Source organism: Nyctereutes procyonoides, unplaced genomic scaffold (assembly GCF_905146905.1).
Source record: "Nyctereutes procyonoides isolate TBG_1078 unplaced genomic scaffold, NYPRO_anot_genome, whole genome shotgun sequence".
NCBI classification, from domain to species: Eukaryota; Metazoa; Chordata; class Mammalia; order Carnivora; family Canidae; genus Nyctereutes; species Nyctereutes procyonoides.
In genome coordinates, this window is record NW_026575033.1 from 14923336 (window position 1) to 14944904 (window position 21569).

Sequence of the window (21569 nt, forward strand, 5' to 3'; positions counted from 1 at the left end):
GTGAGTTTGATGTAGGATTTTCTGATATAAACAAAATACTCTTGTTAGTTCAGTGATCTGTTTTGTTTTGTTTTGTTTTTGGTATAACCCATGACATATATTCCCAATACATTGTTGCTTGGATGGGATCATATGCTTACAAATAATTTCTGTAACTTTTGAGACTATCTTCAATATTGTAACATTTAAGGAACTTTCAAGTTCTTCCAAGTTTTCAAGAACTTCCTATTTTTCTTTTTACTAAGAATGAATAAAACTGAATTGATTACATGCCTGTTTAATATTTTGCCCTAAATGCAGAATTTAGTAAAAATCAATTTTGGTCATATTGGAGAATTTATTTCAGCACAGATAAATAACTTTGTTAAGGTCTAGTTTATTTTCTCAGAGTACTTCAATAATCTAAGCCTATAATTACTGGATAAAGTTTATGTACTTTTGAAAATAAAGGAGGCTCATCTGACTAATCTCTAATTGAGCCTACTTTAACTTTTTTTCTGCCATATGCCATAATCACAATAATTGTTAAATGATTTCCTTTTACTGATTATTTCTTTGTTTTTTTAAATTTTAGATTCATAAGTGCATTATTAAGAAATGCATAACATTTCTGTTTTGCATTGCATTTAAGTATTTGAAAGAAAAAGAGCCAGTGTTTATCTGAACCCAAGAATAAAGGACTTAAAGGTGTATGTTACCACAAAAACAACTTTAAATTTATTGAAATTTCTGAACCTAAAATTATTGAATGTACTTATTTGAGAATCTAAATCAATGAAAGTCAAAATTTGGGTAGTTTAGAACTATAACTAAACAAATTGTATATTTATATACACTGTTTAAAAAAGGAGAAACTCATATTTTGGAATATCAGTTTTTTTATTTTTTAATATGAAGGCATTAGGATAGCCATTTTTATTTGACTAACCATGTGGTTTAATTATATGACTAACTTGGAATATTTTCTGTTCTTTCATTTCTTGAAATGAAATACAGAGTTAAAACAAGTATCATTCTTCATGATTATTTGGGACGAGAGAGTCTTTTCTTGGGCAATGTCAAAATCTGGACGTGACATACTTTAGTAGTTTTAGAATTTAATTGAGGTTTTTTGGAATTTGAAGGAGCATGGGGAAAGGAGAAAAAAAATGGTGTAGGGAAGTGGGATAGGAATAACAATTGGTTCTATAATTAAATTTAGCCCAAAGAGAATTGAGGGATTCAAATGATTTATGGTACTGAAAATGTCTCTTATTTCCCTTATTTCATCCTTTTTCATTGCTGTTGTGATTAAATCAAGAAGTCAAGAAAAGGGCAAGACAGTCAGGTCAATCTTTCCTGTAGTAGAAACAAGTCTGATACAATGAATCAAAATATTTAATGAAAACTTCAAAAATAATTATTTTAAGTTATTTTGAGGCATAGTGCTTTATTATATTTTTTTTTCAGTATAATGCTCTCTAGAACCCTTCATAAATATCTTTGTAACGGGGCTGTTAGCTCCTTGTGGTCAAAGATTGTATCATCTCTGTGCATACAGCAGTGGCTTACTTATAGTTCCATAAGTAAATTATTTAAATGAAAATGTCTCAAGAGAGAGCCAACTCAAAACTTAATTAATCCCAAATGATTTGGAAGTTGTAATCTTTTTTAGTATGTGTAAATGAAAAATGATACTTAAATGGAACATGCAAACAAATGTTTAAAGTCTCATGGACAAGAAAAGAATGACATTGGACATTAGGAATTTGCCAGGATGTTTCCCCTGATATGATGTTTTTGATGAGCTAGCACAAAATGACAGTTTCTAAAGCATAAGTAACAAAAGAGTAAATTTGTGGCAGTGTTTTATATTTAATAGGTGTTAATGGTACCATTAGAATATTCTCTTCAGTTTGGCTCATATAATCAGGTCACTAGTAAATATCAGTGTATTAAACATCACTATAGATTCATTTTTTATTATAATCTATCGTGTGAAAGAATTATCTATGAGTTTTAGAAACTTCAGCCCTATCGTTATGCAAACATTCTAAGCAGAAACAAAACTATAAAAAAGAAAGAAATATCCACAGTCTATAAGACTCCTAGGCTACATCAACACACTAACAACAAAAAGTAGAGCTTTTTTAAAAAATAAATCAGTCAAAATGATTATTTAGGTATTGTGTAACTATGATTACAATTAATTTTATTGCTGAGTGATCTACATATTCTAGATTTCCTGTTTAAAAGCCCTTAGCCAACCATTCCCATATGGAAATAGATTTTTTGTTCTTCTGAAAATATGGAATTTCAATTGGGAAAGATACAATATCAAATTGCTTTTAAATTATTATTAATATTAATTTCTTTATGAATATTTCAAAATATTTTGTGTGAGAGTACCACTGATTTCTCACTTTTATAAAGCTGTCACATTTTTAAATTTTTAAGAAATGCCTAAAATGCCTTATTCAAAACCTTAGAGCTAGATGTAGATACTTTGGGATTTAAGAAAGATAATAGGTACCTATATGTTATTTCATAGTATCTTTGGAGGAATATGGGGTGTTTGTTAATCAGACACATTTAACATGTCTGTAGTAATACATAGGGCTATTTACACTAAGTGGCATAAAGATTAAAAAGAACATCATATTATGTAGGTGAAATGTTGCTGATAATTGAGTTTGTGGCAATCTTACAAGAAAGCTTTTATTCAGAACTCTTTGGATTTGAAATTATAAAGCATCATAGGTATATTTTAGAAATAATTTCCTCTGCAGTTTTAAAAATCTGTAGATGCGTATGTGAGTATATGTGCATATATATACATGTTCTCTCTTTTTCTTATACCCAGGCATACACACATGCACATGTACCCACATACCTTGCACAGAGTAGGGTTTTTTTTGGAAGACAGCCAGGTTCATTTATTTTATGTGTTGTGTGGCTGCTTTTGCACTACAGTGACAGAGTTGAGTAGTTGTGGCAGAAACTTATGGTGCCATCAAAGCCTAAAATACTGTCTGTGCCTTTTACAAAAGTTTTCTTACCCCTTCAATATGTGCTATACCCAGAGACTTCAGTTTTGTTCCTTAATTATAAAGACATTAAGAATGCCATAAGTTGGTGATAACCTGATTTTTAATGAACTAAAATAAGTTAGTGAATGAATGAATTCTGTCTCTAGACTATTTTGAGGGGTTTTTTTCACTTAAAATTTATAATCTAAATATAAAAATAAACTAGTGGTTTAATAGTACCTAAAAAGGCTTCTTAGAAAATTAGCTTAATGTTATTTTAGTTTCTATAAGGTAATACTATAATTGTTTACATTGTAATGCAGTTTTAAATTAAAATCTTTGAATGAACATGTAGGCAAATCTTGAAATGTGACAGTAAGTATTACCTGTGCACATATTAATATTAGTTCCAGCAATAGTAATTAATATCAATCCATTATTGTTGTTTCAAAGGATATTTAATAGTGATTTTTTTGTTTGGTTTTGGTTTTTTGGTTTTAATTTAGAAAGCCACACAAATTACTTGGTTTACTAATTCTTAAGTTTTGACCTAAGTTAAGATGACTTAAATGGTAAAACCGAAAGTGGTCTTTTAAATACTGGAGCATACACAGTGATGACATAGAGAAATAAATTGTATATTGCAGATAAAAAAGTAAAAGGCTGATGTAAAACAAAGGAAATTGCTATTATGCTGATAGAGATGTGTAAGTACTGCAGAGGTCATCAAAGACACTTTATGGTTATACTGTATTTTAGAATGCTTTATATAACACAATGCAAAAACTACATAGAACAGAGAGTTTTGAAGAAATTACCAACTGTACACCACTGACACTAAAGCAAGTGAAGAAGCATAGTGACCTTGTACAATTCCTTTCAAAGTCTATAGTTCTAACATTTATTACTGAGAGATGAAGCTATTTCATTGCCACTCAATCTCTACTAATTTTGGAATTTAAGAAAGTTAAAATCATTAGAAAGTTATTTAAAAAGTCAGTCCTGGGAAGACTGACTTGATTTTTAAAATTCAAATTACCGGAATAGTCCTGTGTATTTGATGGAAAACTAACTTGCATATTTTATTGTGAGGAGAAATAGAAAAACTAGATCTTTTTTTATTAAATTATTAAATATTTATTCATAGAGACAGAGAGAGAGGCAGAGACACAGGCAGAGGGAGAGGCAGGCACCATACAGAGAGCCTGACGTGGGACTCGATCTCAGGTCTCCAGGATCACGCCCTGGGCTGCAGGCGGTGCTAAACCGCTGTGCCACCAGGGCTGCCCAGAAAAACTAGATCTTAAAAGTACTTGTAGGGTCAATACTGGTAGTCTACTAATGGGACTGTTATAAAAACTACACAATTATATTTTCTTCAGCACCATGCTATTTGCCAGACTTATTTAAACCCAGTTTGTCAGAGTTACAGCATATGTACCTTAAAAAACAAACACTCCTCAAAAACAAACACTCCTAAAGCTCAACATTATTTTTTTTGTCTATATTCCTAATTTTGTCCAGAATGAAAGCACTTTCTCTCCACATACCTACTTCATCGTTTGCTTTCTCTAGCTCTGGTAAAGGTATCATCATGGACACTTCCATTGCTCCTTCACCCTACCCTTTAACCTGATATTCCATTGTCTAAATACTGTATTGTCTCATTCCAAAATGTTTTTCAAATCTGCCTTTGCATTGCCACTGCCGTCAGCTCAGGCTTTCATTATCTTGACTAGACCCTGCAGTTCCGGATCTCTTCCTATGCACTGTCAGAAAAAGGATCTTTCCAAAATTGATGGGATTCTGTCTGTCCCTTGTTGCCACGAGGAATCCACACCATATATGGCACTGCTTCCTGTCTCCCTCTCTGTTTTCATTTCCACTCATTGCATTTGGTCCTCTGCACAACCCTACATAATTGTCCAACTCTGTTTTACTAGCTATTTCATGTTTCTTTATACCTCTGATATTCCTGTAGCCTCAGATGACCTTCCTTTCTTTCTTTTTGCCCAGAGAAGTTCAACATCATCCAACTCAGGTATCACATACTCTAAGAATTCTTAGCAGAGTTTCTCACTACCTAGCTGCACTTCTAACACTTGATACTCTCCTTGTATCTCCTAGGATTCCATGTCATGATTATTTGTTTACAAAATCTGTGCCACTTTCCCCTTTTTCTGCTTAGTACCTGAAATGATATTTAGCACATTAGATATTACACTCAATAAATGTTTTTTTAATGAATTGGGCTCTTGTTCCCCAAAAATACTTTTTTCTCAAAATCTTATTTTTTTTCCATCAAATGTAGCAGTTGCTCAGTGAATGGTATTCTCTAGATTTATTCATTTAGTTGGAATCTATTGAGTATATACTCAGAGCCCTGCCCTCGTCATAGATGTCTATATATCTCCTCTTTTAGAAGAGAAACCTTGCTGAAAGAAAACTCTGACACTGCTTAAAAGATGAACCCCACCTATGGCTGTGATTTCTATTCTTTTTTTTTTTTTTTAAAGATTGATTGATTGGAGAGAGAGTGCATGAGCAGGGAGTGAGGCAAAGGGAGAGGGAAAGAATCTTCAAGCAGACTCACTGCTGAGCATGGAGCTTCAAGCAGACTCACTGCTGAGCATGGAGCATTAAGCCCAAGCATGGGACTTAATCCAAGGACACAGATCATGACCAGAGCCAAAACCAAAAGGCAGCCACTTAACCAGCTGAGCCACTCAGTTGCCATTCTGTTAATGCATGTGATTTCTTGCCCTTTCTGTAAGGCTTCATACCCTTTTCCTCTTACTGTGACAAACATCCTGCTAAAGCTGGAATTGTTGTAGATTATTTTAAAGCTTAAGGGCTCTTTCAACTTTATCTAATTCTACAGATACATAAAGTCAGAATCTCAGATTGACTCAGAAGAGTCTAACAGCTCTGTAGTAAAACAGCATCACTGTACCTTGCTTGCAGTATTCCTTGTGTTAAAGAAAGAAGCTTTGTCCCAAAGGTCAAACTTCTAACTTCACTTTCATCTTATATTTTAGTGGGGTTTGGTGGTGTTCTGTTTTGTTGTTTATGGTGAGGAAGCGTAGTTCTGAAAATAAAACTGACTTCTTACACCTAGGAGCAGGGAACCCAAAAGAACTGCCAGTGTTTTGGATGATGGTTTACTGAGTTCTGTTCATTCTTTGCTTCCTGCATCTGGACCACCTCAAATTTGTCCATCTAATTAATCATCTCAAGTGCTTGTATGTTAGCCACTCAGTGAGCTGACCTTATCTTTCAACAGTGTAATTCACAATATATTCAAAAGCTCTTACTAGATAGCTTTCTTCACTGTCGAATACCTCCTTTACATACAAGCCTCCTTTGCTCATGTATTTATTGTATTCACTCCAGAAGTTGATTTTATACTGGTAACTTAGTTTTAGTGTCATTTCCTCCATTTTATAACTTGCACTGAATTCTTCCTTTTTTAAAAACATGTATAATTTTACTGCTTTCGATCTTTATCTTTGAATTTTACTGTAGTCCTAAGCCTTACGTTCTGACACCTCCTATACTCTACTCATCATCCCCCAAACAATAAAGGGGGATTTATCAGATATTTTTGTTCCCTTCTTCCTCTGCTTTGCTAAAGATAGTGCTTTTTTCCCCATGTCTGACCAACACATGCTGCCTTCTTCCAAGAAACTGTCAAAATCACCCCACTTGGACTTAACTATTATGACCTTTCTCACAGTAATGTATTGCTGTCCTATTCATGTTTAATTATTTAAATAGCTCTGCAGCAAACATCAAATGGACTTTCAAATTAAGTGACTTGAATTCGGGTTCCAGTTCTACCAATGATGATAATCATTGAATCTTCATGTTTTATCTATCATATGAGGCAATAATAAAGAGTTAAAAGAGAATCAAATGAGAGGGCATCTATAAAAATGATTTGTAAATGATAAAGCTCCAGGTAAATGTTAGATAACCTTATATTTAAATTAAAACATTGAGTACATGGGAAACTAGATAATGTCTTATGCATTACTATAAACTCCTCAGAACTAACACAATACTTTGTTCATATGAGTAGATACCAAATGAGTTGGTTTGATTATGAATTTCTTGCCATACACACAAAGCATAAAATCAATGTATTTGAAGTACACACTTATAGAATATTTGCCTTATGCTTATACAGCCTGCATTATTTATAGCATTACTAGATAAATGCGGCTTTCTTGAACTTATGATTAAAGTTAATACAGAATGTTTATTCTTACATCTTAAACTTTCAGATATGGGTACTTCTTTATTTAAAAAGTGTGCAAGGATAGTATCATTAAACATTGCTTTATTTTTAGTATCTCTAATTAAAAAACATTGGAGTTTGCCTATTTGTTTTAGTAATACTTATGTTGACACCTAGAAGTACTTCCAACCAAAGTGATTGTGTAATATTTGAAGGTTGATAAGTCTTACAGAATTGCCTCTGCTTGTGTTCTCATTGTCAAGGTTAGATTTTTTTATCCTTTTAAGGGGAATCCATTAATTCATTCTGTTCAAAACTAACTAGAAAAAACGCAGTAGTAAAGGGGTGTGGATCTATGGAGTTGAAATCACAATGGCCATATTGCTTGCAAATGGCAGTTTTGCTGTGCTGTCAATTTGTTGTCATGTCCTTTGAACAAAGCATTGAGGGAACATTTGTTTGTATTTCCCTTATAATAGAATTTGTGAAAAATTATAAGCATTCTTGTTACATAGGAATTTTTAGAAGTTCATTTAAAAAATCGGTCTGTGAGAAATTAATACAAATGCATGCTTTTCCTAATTTTTACTTCAAGTTTTTATCTATTAAAAAATTCTATACACAAAATAAATATGTGAATAATTCTTTAAATAATTATTCTTTATATAGTCTACAGTCAAATGTAAATTGATATGGAGTACATATCATAATTATGATTCTTTTGCTATGCATAGTCCTTTAGCCTTTTACTTAGTTTTTCAGAATTTGAAATAGTTGAGTAGCCAACAGGTGATAAATGTCCCATTAATCTTTTTGACTCTCTAGCTCCTGAGCATGAGAATTGCTGATCAATTACAGCAATTGTCTCTTAAATGAGCTTTTCACATCTGTCTCTTATTTCATTAGCTAACTGTCTCCCCAAAGATCTGATAGGATGGAATGCTAGTGCCTTTTTACAGCTTTTTCTGTCATGTGTACAATAAGGATAGGGCTGTTAGCAGAGTAGGCACAAAAGGCTATTTATTCACTACCTACAATAAATATACATGCTAGAGCCTAGAAGGCATTTGAGACTATTTATTGAAATCACTTTAAGAAGAAAAAACTGGTTTCACTTCAACTTTCCATTTAGCAACAACTAATGTAAGACCATGGCATTTCTTGCTTTCCAGTGCTTTTACTGATTACTTTTACCTCATTAAAAAGAAAAAGCAAACATTATTTTTTTAAAGTGAAAAAAAATTAAAACTTTTTTTTCTTACATTTAGTAACTGTTATGATTACATACTCTCAACCCAGGATTGCTCCTAATCCTTAGTTACATCTCCCTCCATTGTTGGCACTTAAAAAAAACCCAAAACACCAATCATGATCTGCCATGATCTGCTTTCTTATTATATGTTATTCAGGAGTCATCCTTTCAATTGGGAAAGTCTTGATGAATAATTAATGTTTAAACTGTTTATGGGAAGAATATTTTCTTAACTGTAGTATGGATATAATAATAGTATGTAACAGAATAGAAATAAGAATTAAATGAAACTATGAATATAAAGCAATCAGCACAGTGCCTAGCACACAGTAAGTGATCAATGAGTAGTAGCATTATGTACAAATTATAACAGTTCATTCTTTACCCTTCTGATATCTGTTCAGAGACATTGGAAACAGAACCGTAGAAGATTTTATAAACATCATTTAATATTTTGTTTGTGAAATTCATTTTTTAATATTTTAAAAACATTTAACAACTGACAGTCTATGGGGAGTTATCTATTTGCAAATTATCTTAATTTTATCTTTTAGAAGAAAATTTAGGTGGATCTTCACTGATTATTGTACTTTGCTCCAGGAGACAATCACACAGCAAATGTCATTGGAATAAAAGTAGCCCTAACAAGCTCACCAATTTTGATAACTACCCTTAACCACCTTGTCTAAATATAAGAAATGCCTTGACCAAATAAATAATCCAAACATGAAGTCAATTTTTAGTATGTTTTACATCTTCTTGAATATCTGAATATTTTAAAATTAATGCCCTAAGAATATTTTAGTGAATATTGCCATTTGTTTTACTTTAGTTCTGTTTTAAAGAAAGTTTTTGCAAGTTAAAATTACTTAAGAAATTAACTTGGAATGATCATTTCTACCATTGTAATTTCATTTTGTTCAACCTTTCTTTGTTGCAGGCCTTGTTTGTATGAAGTCCAGCACGTCTGTGGTTGAGCTTGTTATGCTGCTTTGTTCTCAGGTAGGAAATCTCTTTCACTAGATTACGTTAAACTCCATGAGGTTTTTTTAAATTTCATTAGCAGTAGAATGCTTATGTGCATATAAATGTATATGTTTATATATTTTTAAAACTTCCCATTTCTTACTGCATAGATGAAAAAATAACTTATATTAAGATGTATTTTTATGTAGATGATCATAACATGTAAATATTGATTCAATCTCCCTCTCCCTTCTGCTTTCTTTAGCTATCTTATTCTTGCCCACCTTCCTATCCTTCTGTTGTCCTCTATCTGCATATATATATATATATACACACGCACACACACACATATATATAATCTGTTATAGATCTTTTGATGCTCTTCTTTACATTCCACCTTTTAAAAATGGTACAGTGGAATTTATAATTTTGACATTTATTGTTATATGTTTTCTTCTATTAGAGATAATGAAAACAAAGTCTTTTTTTATGCAATAGCCTGAGTCTAAAATATAGCTCATTAGTGAGTGTGATCTTTGATATAATACCTTGTTGCTTTCTTTTTTTATGTAATTCATATATTTCAGTGTAAATTCTAAAAATCTACTTATGCTATTTAATAATCAGATTTAAAAATAGAATTTGTATTTGTTGGGTGTTCTTTTTAGCAGTTATAGTAAACTAAAAATACATTTAATACACTTTTCTTATAACTAAAATTAGGGATCCAGTGATCCTTCTTCTTACCAGCTCTGTCAAGAAACCCTAGTGATCCTGATTTTCATATAAGTATTAAATATTTTGTAATGTGAAAACAAGAAAAACAGGTTATGTATGTTTGTAATAGGTAGCTATTACTTTTATCCCTAGTTTCCTCAATAAAAATAAAAATACATGTAAACTGTTCCTAGTTACTGACCTTGAGGTCTGCCCAAAGCCACAGCTAACTTACAAATAAACAACAATATCGCTTCAAGTGATTCTTCAATAGATTAGCAAACACAAAATAACCAAAACTTACCTATTGAGTTCCAGTCTTCAGGTTTACTTTCTTCAAGAATATATTCATAGGGAATCCATTAGGTCCATTTCCTTCTTTTTCAGCCAGAAAAAATATGAAGAATATTAATAAAGAAGAAGTTAAAGAAAACAGCATCTCTGGCAGGGGTTCATCTGCAGAGCATTTGAAAATTGTTACCTAATGCCAGAGTCCTGAGTTCAAGAGACATTCTGAGGGAGCTGTTCGGACCTTTTAAGTTCTTGATAATGCACATTTATTTAAAAAAAAATGCTTTTGCGGAAAAAAAACGTAGCTTAAAATTCCTTCTTCTTTAGCTCAGGGTTTTACTGCAGTTCAGAGATATAAAGAAGAATGTAGCATTAGGGTCTAGTGTCTTTGATGGCCTCATCATCTAATCATAGGTTTAACATTACTCATTTGCTGGCTCCAGGAATTCCTGCCATTAAGGGCCCTAGAGATGAAACTTTGCCTCAGATATTGATTGAAAGGAAGAGTGAGAAATTTAAGCACTCTGTGCAGTGCACTTTCTTTCAGTGTTTCAGCAAAGCAATATTATAAACATGTCTCTCAGTTTGATTTTTAAGTTGAATTTCTTAAATAATTTAGAGTGTATTTAAATATTTCAAGTGGTTAATTGATTAAATATACCTCATTTAAGGGGCTGCAAAATGTATGTCTTTAAAAAATAGTTACGGTTTTTTTGCTATTTTGTAAAGGGAAGTGTTGCTTTCCACAAAATACTTTTAAAGAAACAAAGGAGTAATAATCTTCCTTTAATACAGTTCAGGTAAGAGGAGTTTATTATTCTGCTGTGAAATTAGCTTATAAAGCCGTCTTTGATGATCATTATTTATTCCACAGATGTATAAAATCTTGGTTTTAAGACCCACAAAAATTACACATGCATTTAAAATTTCTTAAAATAATCTGTCATTTTCTCTACTGCTCAAATCAAAAATACTCTATATCCTATTTTCATCCATTAGCAGACAACTGTAGCAGTAGCTGACTTCTGATAAAGAAAAATACAGTTAATGATACTATGGAGTTTTGCTTGGCCTAGCTAGCACTCTCCAAAGCTGGGTTCTCTTCTACAGGCCTTAATGCATCTCTTGGACAATGGAGCTGATCCCAGGTGAATTAGCAAAGTTTTTAGGGCTGTCTGTGCCAACGTGGAAGGCAAACCTGAGGAATCTTTAAAGCTACAGACTTCTGATACGTTCTTTTATTTTATAGTCAGCTTTTTGTAAATATTGATAGCTCTATGCTGTTATGATTTATTATGGCATTTTGACTATATTACATTATTAAATTTCCAAAGCAAATGGAATTTTCCAGTTTATTTATTTGCTTAAAAAGGGTTTTTTCTTTTTCCAAATTTAGATAAACTATTGAAGGATAAAACTTTGGAGAGAGTAGGTAGCAAAGGGTTGAAAAAAGAAAAAATGCAACATTTCTCTCAGTATTTGTTTTCCTTTCATTTGCTACAAAACATTAGATGCTTTTATTTTTATGCTTTTCATTTCGGAAATATCATGTTAACAACTATTATTAAGGATATTAGTTTCTTCTTCCCTTCTTATAGAGCTCCTGAATAAACTTAGTATTGCCACTGGTTTGTGTGCAAAATATGGTCTAAATTTACATGAGAGATCATATTACAAGTGTCTGAAGGTACTTGTCAAGGATAATTCAGTTCATATGGACAGCCTTTTAAACTCCAAGGGATATGCCATCCAGTCTACCCCCCAGTGGAATTTTAGGTCTCTGTAGAGAACATATTTTAAGTTTTAAGAAGCTATTAGCATTATCATTATATAGCATTTATTGCTCCAGAAATACCCAAAATATTTTTTACTGTATTTTGGATACTTTTCTTTTCCATGCAGATGTTATGACATAGGAGTAAGTTTTAAGAATTAACTATTAATTCTTCTTCCCTTTCAATTTGTATTAAAGTTGCACTTAGTTGTATCTTTTTAAAACAATGGTTTCTTGTCATTTGGAAGTAAAATGAACTGAAATAAAATAAGTAAAATAATTAATATGTATTATTTTAACAAAATCATTGCTTATTCAGTTAAGTGCAGTGTTTCCTACAGAGTTCTTCAGTAGTTTCACAGGTCTAATACTGTCTTCTGTCAACCTTTTTTTTTTTTTTATGTTTTACATCAGATTTGGTTGAGGTACTTTATGTTATTCTATATGTGTACCTTATTTTTCCATCATTATTCTGAGTGTATTATGTTCTTTGATGAATAGCAGATTTAGTTTCCAAGTAAACTTTTTAAGGTACTATAATAGTTTCTAATTATTTCCAGATTTTTTTTTTTTTTTTTTTTTTTTTTTTTTTTTTAGGAAATCTCCATCGGAGGTACTCCAGGAAAAATTGAGTGATGTTATCCTGTAGGATTTCTTTAAGTTTTCCTAAGTAAAGCTTAGCAGATGTCACTTGGATTTTTCTGTCTCTTATCTGTCAATAGAAAATGTTTTATAAATTGAGAAACTTTTATGTAAAAAATAATGCCTCTCAATATTCAAGTATTTTCTGACTTGAACTACTGATTAAGCAAATAAATCACTTTTATTCTCATTAGAAACCTTAAAATGTATAAGTAACATAAAATTGAAGTCAGTCTTGAAAGTGTCTTTAGGATTAGTGTCTGAAGTAACTAACATGAATTAATTTGTGGTTTGTTTGCCTTTATTTTTTTTCTAAATACTTCATATACTTAAATAAAAAGGACTTTGGTGACTTCACTGATGTGATCAAGGCTCTGACCCAGGATTTCTAAACATAGCACTCACAAAAGAACCACAACTGAAGAATAGTCTTCCTTTTTCAAATGATTTGGCCTTTGAACTCTGAATTTTTCATTTTTTTCTCCCAATTTGATACAGTTTATTCAGATGGTACAAAGTAAAAGGCATACTTTTCTTCTAACTATAATAAACTGAAGAGGGAAGTTAAGAAAACCTAGATGAGATAAATATGGAGACCTAGCATATTCGCTAATGAGTACCCAGTGCTGAAAAAATTTTGGATGTGTAAAATAAGATTATAAATGTAAGAAAATTAGGGATGAACTAGATTTTATAAAAGCATCATGGGAAATATGAAATCCAGTTCTCTGATGAAATTATTTCACATTTATTTAATGACTGCTCTTTTATGTTAGCATTGTAATGGTTACTTAAGATTTATTGATAATATTCTTCCATTTCTAAAAGGAGTCTGGTATTACCTGTGAAACTTTCCTGCTTATATAGCTGAATTTGAAATCAATCACAAATAAAAAATTGTGACATGATATTTTATAAGTTGAATATAATCAAATACTACATATGGTTCAGAAAATTAGTCCTATGAACTGACAATAAGACTTTTATGGGTAGCTTTATTGAGATGACTAAAGATCGACCCACTGCAGCTAATGGACTTTCTACACAGCATAAGCAAGACAGGAGATTCAGGTCCAGAGAGAGACAAAGGTCCAGAGAGAAACAGACCTGTGACATGCTTAGAACAGTTGTCCAGACTCATTTAAAGCACATCAGAAATTAAGTAACCATGTGTTTATTGGGGTTTAATTTCTGTTGTGGGAAGTTAATACATTTCCAGGCAGTATATGAAACAATATTTCCTCAAGGGTCTTTTCTAATATAAAATATTATAGTATGTTACTAGCATAGAATAGAGGTTGATAATAAATTTCTAACTTGTAATTAGTACTGGATAGTTCCTGCTGTTTGTTTGCACAAGTTCTACCTCTATAGAAGGAAGAAAGCCATGTTTCACTCCTGAATATCTAATAAATCCCTGTCGTGTCCTCTGGACAATACCTGATCCCAACTTTAATTTGTGGCATACCATCATCTCAAAGTTAAAGGGGAAAAATTAGACATTTAAAGTTTTTAGAATTGTCATGAGTATGTCATCTTTCATACCATAAAGTTTGTAATATGTCTAAAACATAAATAAAAGTTTAGTAGGAAATTGGAAATATAGTTACGCATAAAGATTACTGTCAGGGGATCCCTGGGTGGCGCAGCGGTTTAGCGCCTGCCTTTGGCCCGGGGCGCGATCCTGGAGGCCCGGGATCAAATCCCACATCGGGCTCCCGGTGCATGGAGCCTGCTTCTCCATCTGCCTATGTCTCTGCCTCTCTCTCTTTCTCTCTCTCTCTCTCTCTCTCTCTCTCTCTCTCTCTCTCTCTCATAAATAAAAAAAAAGATTACTGTCAGCTTAGGTTATAATAAAATTATTAGAGAATTAAAATTATTAGAGTATGGAGAAGCCTATACAGTAAAAACATAGACATTTTGAAGGAAAAAGAAAGACCACATAAGTAGGAAATAATAAAAAAATTTCCATTATATGTATCTTGTATTATATATATTATCTACTGCATAATTGCAACAGGAAGGAAGACTCAACTATCTGTTATTTACCCAACTATTTATGGCAATCCTCAATGAAAATTTAATCAGAGATTTAAAGAACATACAATTCAAATTACTTTTGATTATTTCCATCTGGTCTTTTGTTATTGATTTCTTTTATTTCAACTCCTAGAGGAGTTAGGAGGTATAATAAATTTTGAGTCAATCACTTTTTTGTTATAAAATATTTTCTAAGCTACTTATATGTGATACTCATACATGATCTAACAGTTTCATCCTTGTATATTAATTCATATCCAACCCAAATTGTAAACAGAAGAAAAATAATGAACAGAAATTCTGAGGTCATCTGTATGTAAATGGTAAAATATAAGAGAAACAATAGTCCTTTTCCCATGTGTGAATTCTTATAATTTTACTATAATCAGGACACAAAGAAATCAGTTAGCCTTGGCCACCTGTAGAATAATCCTTAAGAGCTATAATTTCTGTAGGAGAGGAGAGAGAATGTAGCATATTCTGAGGTAAACCAATTTCCCTGGGTCACTAACCCAAAACCCTCCCTAACCACCCTCCCTAACCCAAAACTCTTTCTCATACTTTGCCACAATATCCACCCCTTTACTTATTTTGGCATGTTTGTTTTTCTGGTGTATTTGTTTTCCCCCCATGTCTATTTTTTTATGTTTACATTATATAAATTCTTCAGGCATATTACCACAACTTTGAAATATAATGAAAACAATGTGCATGCATTTCACAGCCCTACCACTATTATGCATTCTTGCTTTTTTGTGTTGTTCTGTTTTTTTTTTTTACTTTTGTCTTATGTATATTTAAACGTACTTTACTTTTAAAGACTATTACAAGTTAAGTAATTTTTGGTGTCCTCTTTTTCTTCTATTGTTTAAATAATTAGACTCCCAATAAGTTGCAAAAATAGTATATAGAGTTCCATGTGCCTTTCCCATAGCATTATCCAGCTTTCATTATTTCACTATTACATGCATTCATTTGTGTTTATATATATCAAAGCAATTCCATTCCTTATATTGATGTAACCACCACCATTGTCAACATACAGAATTATTATTATTACCTCATATTGTCCCAATTGTTTCCCAACTCTTCTCTTTCATGTAGCTTTTTTTCATTTATGATTATATGATTCCAATCACTCCATCATTCCCCTTAGCATTTGTAAGTACATATATTTAAATAGTAAATATAGGTACCCGTTTACATGTTTTAATTGGATGCTGTTACATGTGATACAGGCATGATTGTCTTTATCCATTTCGTTGGAATTCCCTTTAGGATAAGCATCATGTCCAGTATTTCCTCTCTTTTTGAAGCATTCCATTCAGCCAGTGGAGATAGTTATGTGTAGTGTCATTGGTGTATTTATTTGTTGTTTATGGAGAGTATTTTATTTTTTATTTTTTTTAATTTTTAATTTTTTTATTTTATTTTATTTATGATAGTCACAGAGAGAGAGAGAGAGGCAGAGACATAGGCAGAGGGAGAAGCAGGCTCCATGCACCGGGAGCCCGACGTGGGATTCGATCCCAGGTCTCCAGGATTGCGTCCTGGGCCAAAGGCAGGTGCTAAACCGCTGCGCCACCCAGGGATCCCATGGAGAGTATTTTAAATTATGGAGTATCTATTTCAAACTTTACAAAAGGAAAGACTTCTTAAGGATGATACAAAGCCTTAAAGTCTTCAAACATTACTTTATGGATGTTATCCATTTCAGTTACATTACAAATTTACACCTTAGTAAAGTTCATTTTATTTTTCTGTTCACTATTATGTTATCCACACCTAGCAAACTGTCCAACATAGTATATATCTTTATTATTACTTATTAAGCTAATGCATGACTAAAGAGAAAACAGTTCCCAGGATGATTTGATATACATATTTTTATTGTGGTGAAACATATATACACAAAACGTGTTTTAATACGTTGTTTTATTGTGGTCATCCTAAGTGAAAGAGAAGTGATATTTCATTGTGATTTCAATGTGAAGTCATTTCCCTAATGACTAATGATGTTTAGTGTCTTTGCATACATCTATTGGCAAATTATGTATCCCCTTTGGAGAAACATCTATTCACATCTTTTTTTGTTTTCTAATTGAGTTTTTTGTTGTTGAGTTTTAGATGTTTTTTATTCTGGATATAAAATCAGGCATATATGTGTGTGTGAGTGTGTGTGTGTGTGTGTGTGTGTGAGAGTGTGTGTGTGTGTGTACACTTATCAAGTATATGATTTGCAACTATTTTCTCCCTATACTGTGGATTATTTTCATTCTCTTGATAGTGATTTTTGGTACACAAAATTTTTTATTTCAGTACCTTCCAATTTGATTATTTTTGTTGTTATTGCTTATAATTTTGGTATATTTTTGAACCCATGGCCAAATCCAAGGTTATACAGATTTTGCCCCTATATTTTCTTCTAATAGTTTTATTTCCTAAATTTAAGTTTTTGATCCATTTTGAATTACTTCTTATATACAGTCTGAGGAGGGATATAAATTCATTCTTTTGGTTGTGGATATCCAGTTTTCCCAGCACCATTTGTTGAAGAGACCATTCTCTTTCCCTTGACTGGTCTTGGTACCCTTGTTGAAAATCATTTAAGCATATATGCCCAAGATGGTATCTAATTCAAGAGTAGTTCCTGTACATTAAAAGAAAGTTTTAGACTATTAGAAGGTTAAATAAAGTTTGCCCTTATCTCATATTTTCACTATCCAGAAGTGATAACAATCATGGAATGAACAGTCTTTCAAACTACATTTCTACACAAAACTGCAAAGTTATTTCTGTTGTTATTAGTATAAGCAGAATTTGCTCTCATAATAGCAGTGGTTTACAAATTGCTTTCCCAATTGGTACTCTAGAGCAGCATTGATGAAAAAATGAAATGTGAGTCCTATACAATTTAGAATTTTCTAATTACCACATTTAAAAAGGTAAAAAAAAAACCAGGATGATTAATTTTAATAATACATTTTATTTAACCTAGATATCATTTCAGCATGTGATCAAAATGAAAATAAATGTGATTTTATATTCCTGTTTTTTTATGCTAAGTCTTTCAAATCAGATAGATACACACACATACATGGACTCTTTTTTTGTTTTTAAATTAGTTTCATGACCTTGTTAATAGCCTGTGTCAATTTTAATAACAAGTAAATTTTACTCAGAAGTAACACTTACCTGAGGGACAAGTCATTGTTCAGAAGTCTAAACATCACAGAAGTTTACCAGTTATTTAAAATTAATCAGGTATATACTTTATAGTTAGAATCTATATCAGTTCAATACTAGCTGCATTTCAAGTAATTGTAATAGCCACATATGAGTAATAGATGCTATATTGGTCACCACACCTTCTCCTTCAGCATATGAATACCTGTGCTTTTCTTTTTTAATGTTAATGTAGTCCAAAAGTAGAACAAGCTTTTTCAGAATCCCAGAATATTGCAGAACTTCAAGCAAAAATCAGCTAATTGTGTGTGTCAAATATTCTTGCAAGTGGGCTAAAAATGATATCCAAGTTTCTGTGACACTAACATTCTTATACTGGCTTATATACCTATTGCTACATGATTATTCATGAATAAATATAAAATATTTAATATAACCGTACATAATTTTGCTTTATGCCAATGAAGTACACCACGGTCTTAGCATTCAGTATTTAACAATGAAAGTTCCTTCTGTTTATAAGTGATAACATAGATAACTGGAAGAGTGTAATTTATTATTTTCCAAGGCATGAACTGATACCATGTATGCTATAAATTCAGTATGTAGAAATGAATTAGCCAAGCAGCAGCAAAGCATCAACAGCTCAAAGCAGCATGGTTGTTTTCTGTTTATTCTTGAAAATAACGCAGTTTTTTAAATAATCTTTTATAATAATCTTTTGTTGCTGTATAAACAATACAGGATATAGTATAAGCCTGAGTGGTGGTCTCAAACATGACTAGGTCTTATAATGACAAAGACAAAGGTCTTATAATGTACATCTTGAGAAATATCAAATGTCTGTTGTATCATTAGGCTATATTCGAACATTTTTTGAGAAACTAAATTTGCAGAGTAGCTTAATAATACCCAGCACTTTTATACCATAGGTGAATACAATCTAGAGCTCTTATGCAAATGGTGTAATTTCCTTTATATTCATATTTTACCATATACTTTTCATAAGCTATAGTTGGAAAATCAATCTACTGATATGCTAATTCTTAGCTCTAGAAAAATTATTAAAAGAGTGGTACTGATATTAACAGTATAGTGTAACTTAAGATAAAATAATAGTACATCAGTTATGACTCAAACATGTGGTAAGCTTTCAAGAAATGAATTTTGTTGAACAAAAGTAAATATCTTTTTCAGGATAAATCTTGGAAATTAGAGAAGGATAGTCATTGTTCTTTCATTTTACAGACCAGTACAGAATTTTGTTTTATTGCCAAGTTTTAAAAGTTATTCTATCAAAAAGAAGTTCTTCAAAACAACATTAATATTAAATCTTAAACTGCCTATCTGAATGTGATAAACTCTAATATTTTAAATGTTACATATTTGGTTTTAGTTTTCAATTTGAATGCTTATTTTTTAATTAAAAAGGCACAAATCTGAAAGTTAATTTTAAAAAATATCCTATTCTAGTCTTTACTGTTTTCCTACCTAAATAGAAAATGTGAACTATTTCCTATATGTTTGTATTTGATAAAGTTATTATTTCTTGATGTTTTTCTGATAATTTCTAGTAGCACATGTTTTCTCACCAAGGAAGAAGTATCCTCAACAACTTAACATAGCTTATAAATATGCTTGTTTATATTATATATTAACAGTTACAGATAATACTACTTAAAAATATCCTGTAAAACAACCTAGATTATTTTTCATTAGAAATACAAACACCAGTATATGCATATGTGTGTAGGTATATATGCACACACACAAATAGTTGTAATAGAAAGTTGTGCTAATTTTATGTACATAATACAGTGATCTATTATGATCCAGGGAAACTTCTTTATGTTTATATGATAAACCAACTGTTAGTAACCTACTAGATATATTTCATATTACCTAATGGTTTTTCTGTGATTGACTTTTATGTCAATAGTCTCTTTGAGATTATTCTTTTCTCATATCCAATTTTTCCTATGATGCTTTTAGTAAATATTCACAAAAATAAGCAATGAAAATGAAAGCAAATGATACATTGAATATTTGCATATTTTATTTTCATTAGTTTATTTTTGTATACCTTGAAAACATGACATATCTGGTTTTCTCTATATATAGCATATTTTTACTTCAGTCCTTATACTTGTTAATTTCTCTAACTTATTGCAGAGAATTAATAAGCATGCCACTTATAATGAACATTCACTACGAAAAATTTTGAGGCATATGCCAACTTCTTTTAGTGGCTGTTAATGATAAGTAGACAGTACAGATATAGAAAGTAAAGTAAAAACTCAGTTCTGGTGTTTCTGAAGACAAAATCTCAGAAATATTTTTTTACCTTGAAATATTTTCCCTTTTTACCTTGAAATATTTTCTGTATTTTCAAAGATTTTGAGATGGATTGAGTCTCCTAAGGACATTAAGTTGGTTTACCTAATTGTATACAAAGCAAAAGGGAATGAGAAATATGCATTGAGTTGATATAGAAGAGGAAAAACTGGTGGCGAAAAAAAATTATGTCCTGTGTCTGAGATTTCTACTAGGTCATCTAACTACCATGAAGTGATTTTTTTAAGAGAACATAGGGATTTCATTGTCATCCTTCTGGAACCTATTTGTCTTCAAAGGGTTTAGTTTCAAAGGATCCTTAACTTGATATCCAGTTCTCTGAAAAAATCCTTCATCTTGAGAAAATTTTATGCATCCCTATAGAAGAGTTAAAAAATTATGACAAAACTGTCTAAAGACTTGGCAGCTCTCTGCAGGCATTCAAACCCAGTTTAGTATGTTTCCCATGAAGACAAAAACTTGATACCTATGTTTAATTTACACCTTTTCTTATAGATGTTCACTTTTATTCAGTAGTTGAGTGAGTGTGTGTGTGCGTGAGTGTGCATGTGTGTTTATTTTCTCAAATGGCAAAAGACTTTCTGGAATGACTTGTAGACACAATTTTAAACTACACATTTTTTCTTGTCATTGCCAAAAGATTGTCTTTGTTGAAATGACAAATTATTATCCTTTTGTATACCTTCTTATGTATCCATTTCCCTTGTTTTAAGTAATTTCTCTAATAAGTCTACATGTCAGAGAGAATGGTTAGAAAGCTGGGGCAGTGATTAAAGTATCTTCCCTGTCCAACTATATCCCATTTATCAACTCTGAATGTAATTTAATTGTCAGCAGCCACAGCAAACACTTAGTTCCTCTCTTTGCTAAGTACTTTTCTTATCATCCTTTCAATATTTTATCGAATTATTCTCTTGAAACTCCTAGAATCAGTTACATAGTAATATAGAGTTAAACACTTGTTGGAGCATCTGGGTGGCTCAGTCAGGTAAGTATCTCACTCTTGGTTTCAGCTCAGATCGTGACCTCAGGGGCATGAGATTGATCAGGCATTGGCTCTGTGCTTAGCATGGAGTCTCCTTGGAATTCTCCCTCTCC

The 21569-nt window shown here is 31.6% G+C and overlaps 1 protein-coding gene across 2 annotated transcripts in view; it reads left to right on the forward strand.

Annotated features, from left to right (window-relative positions):
* The window catches only part of NBEA (neurobeachin), a 672481-nt gene that overhangs the window by 308382 nt on the left and 342530 nt on the right, over positions 1-21569 (forward strand). For both annotated transcript variants that reach the window (XM_055317362.1, XM_055317363.1), the window contains exon 34: positions 9441-9502. In XM_055317362.1, the coding sequence (XP_055173337.1) occupies positions 9441-9502 (62 nt within the window). The remainder of the gene's footprint in view (positions 1-9440; positions 9503-21569) is intronic.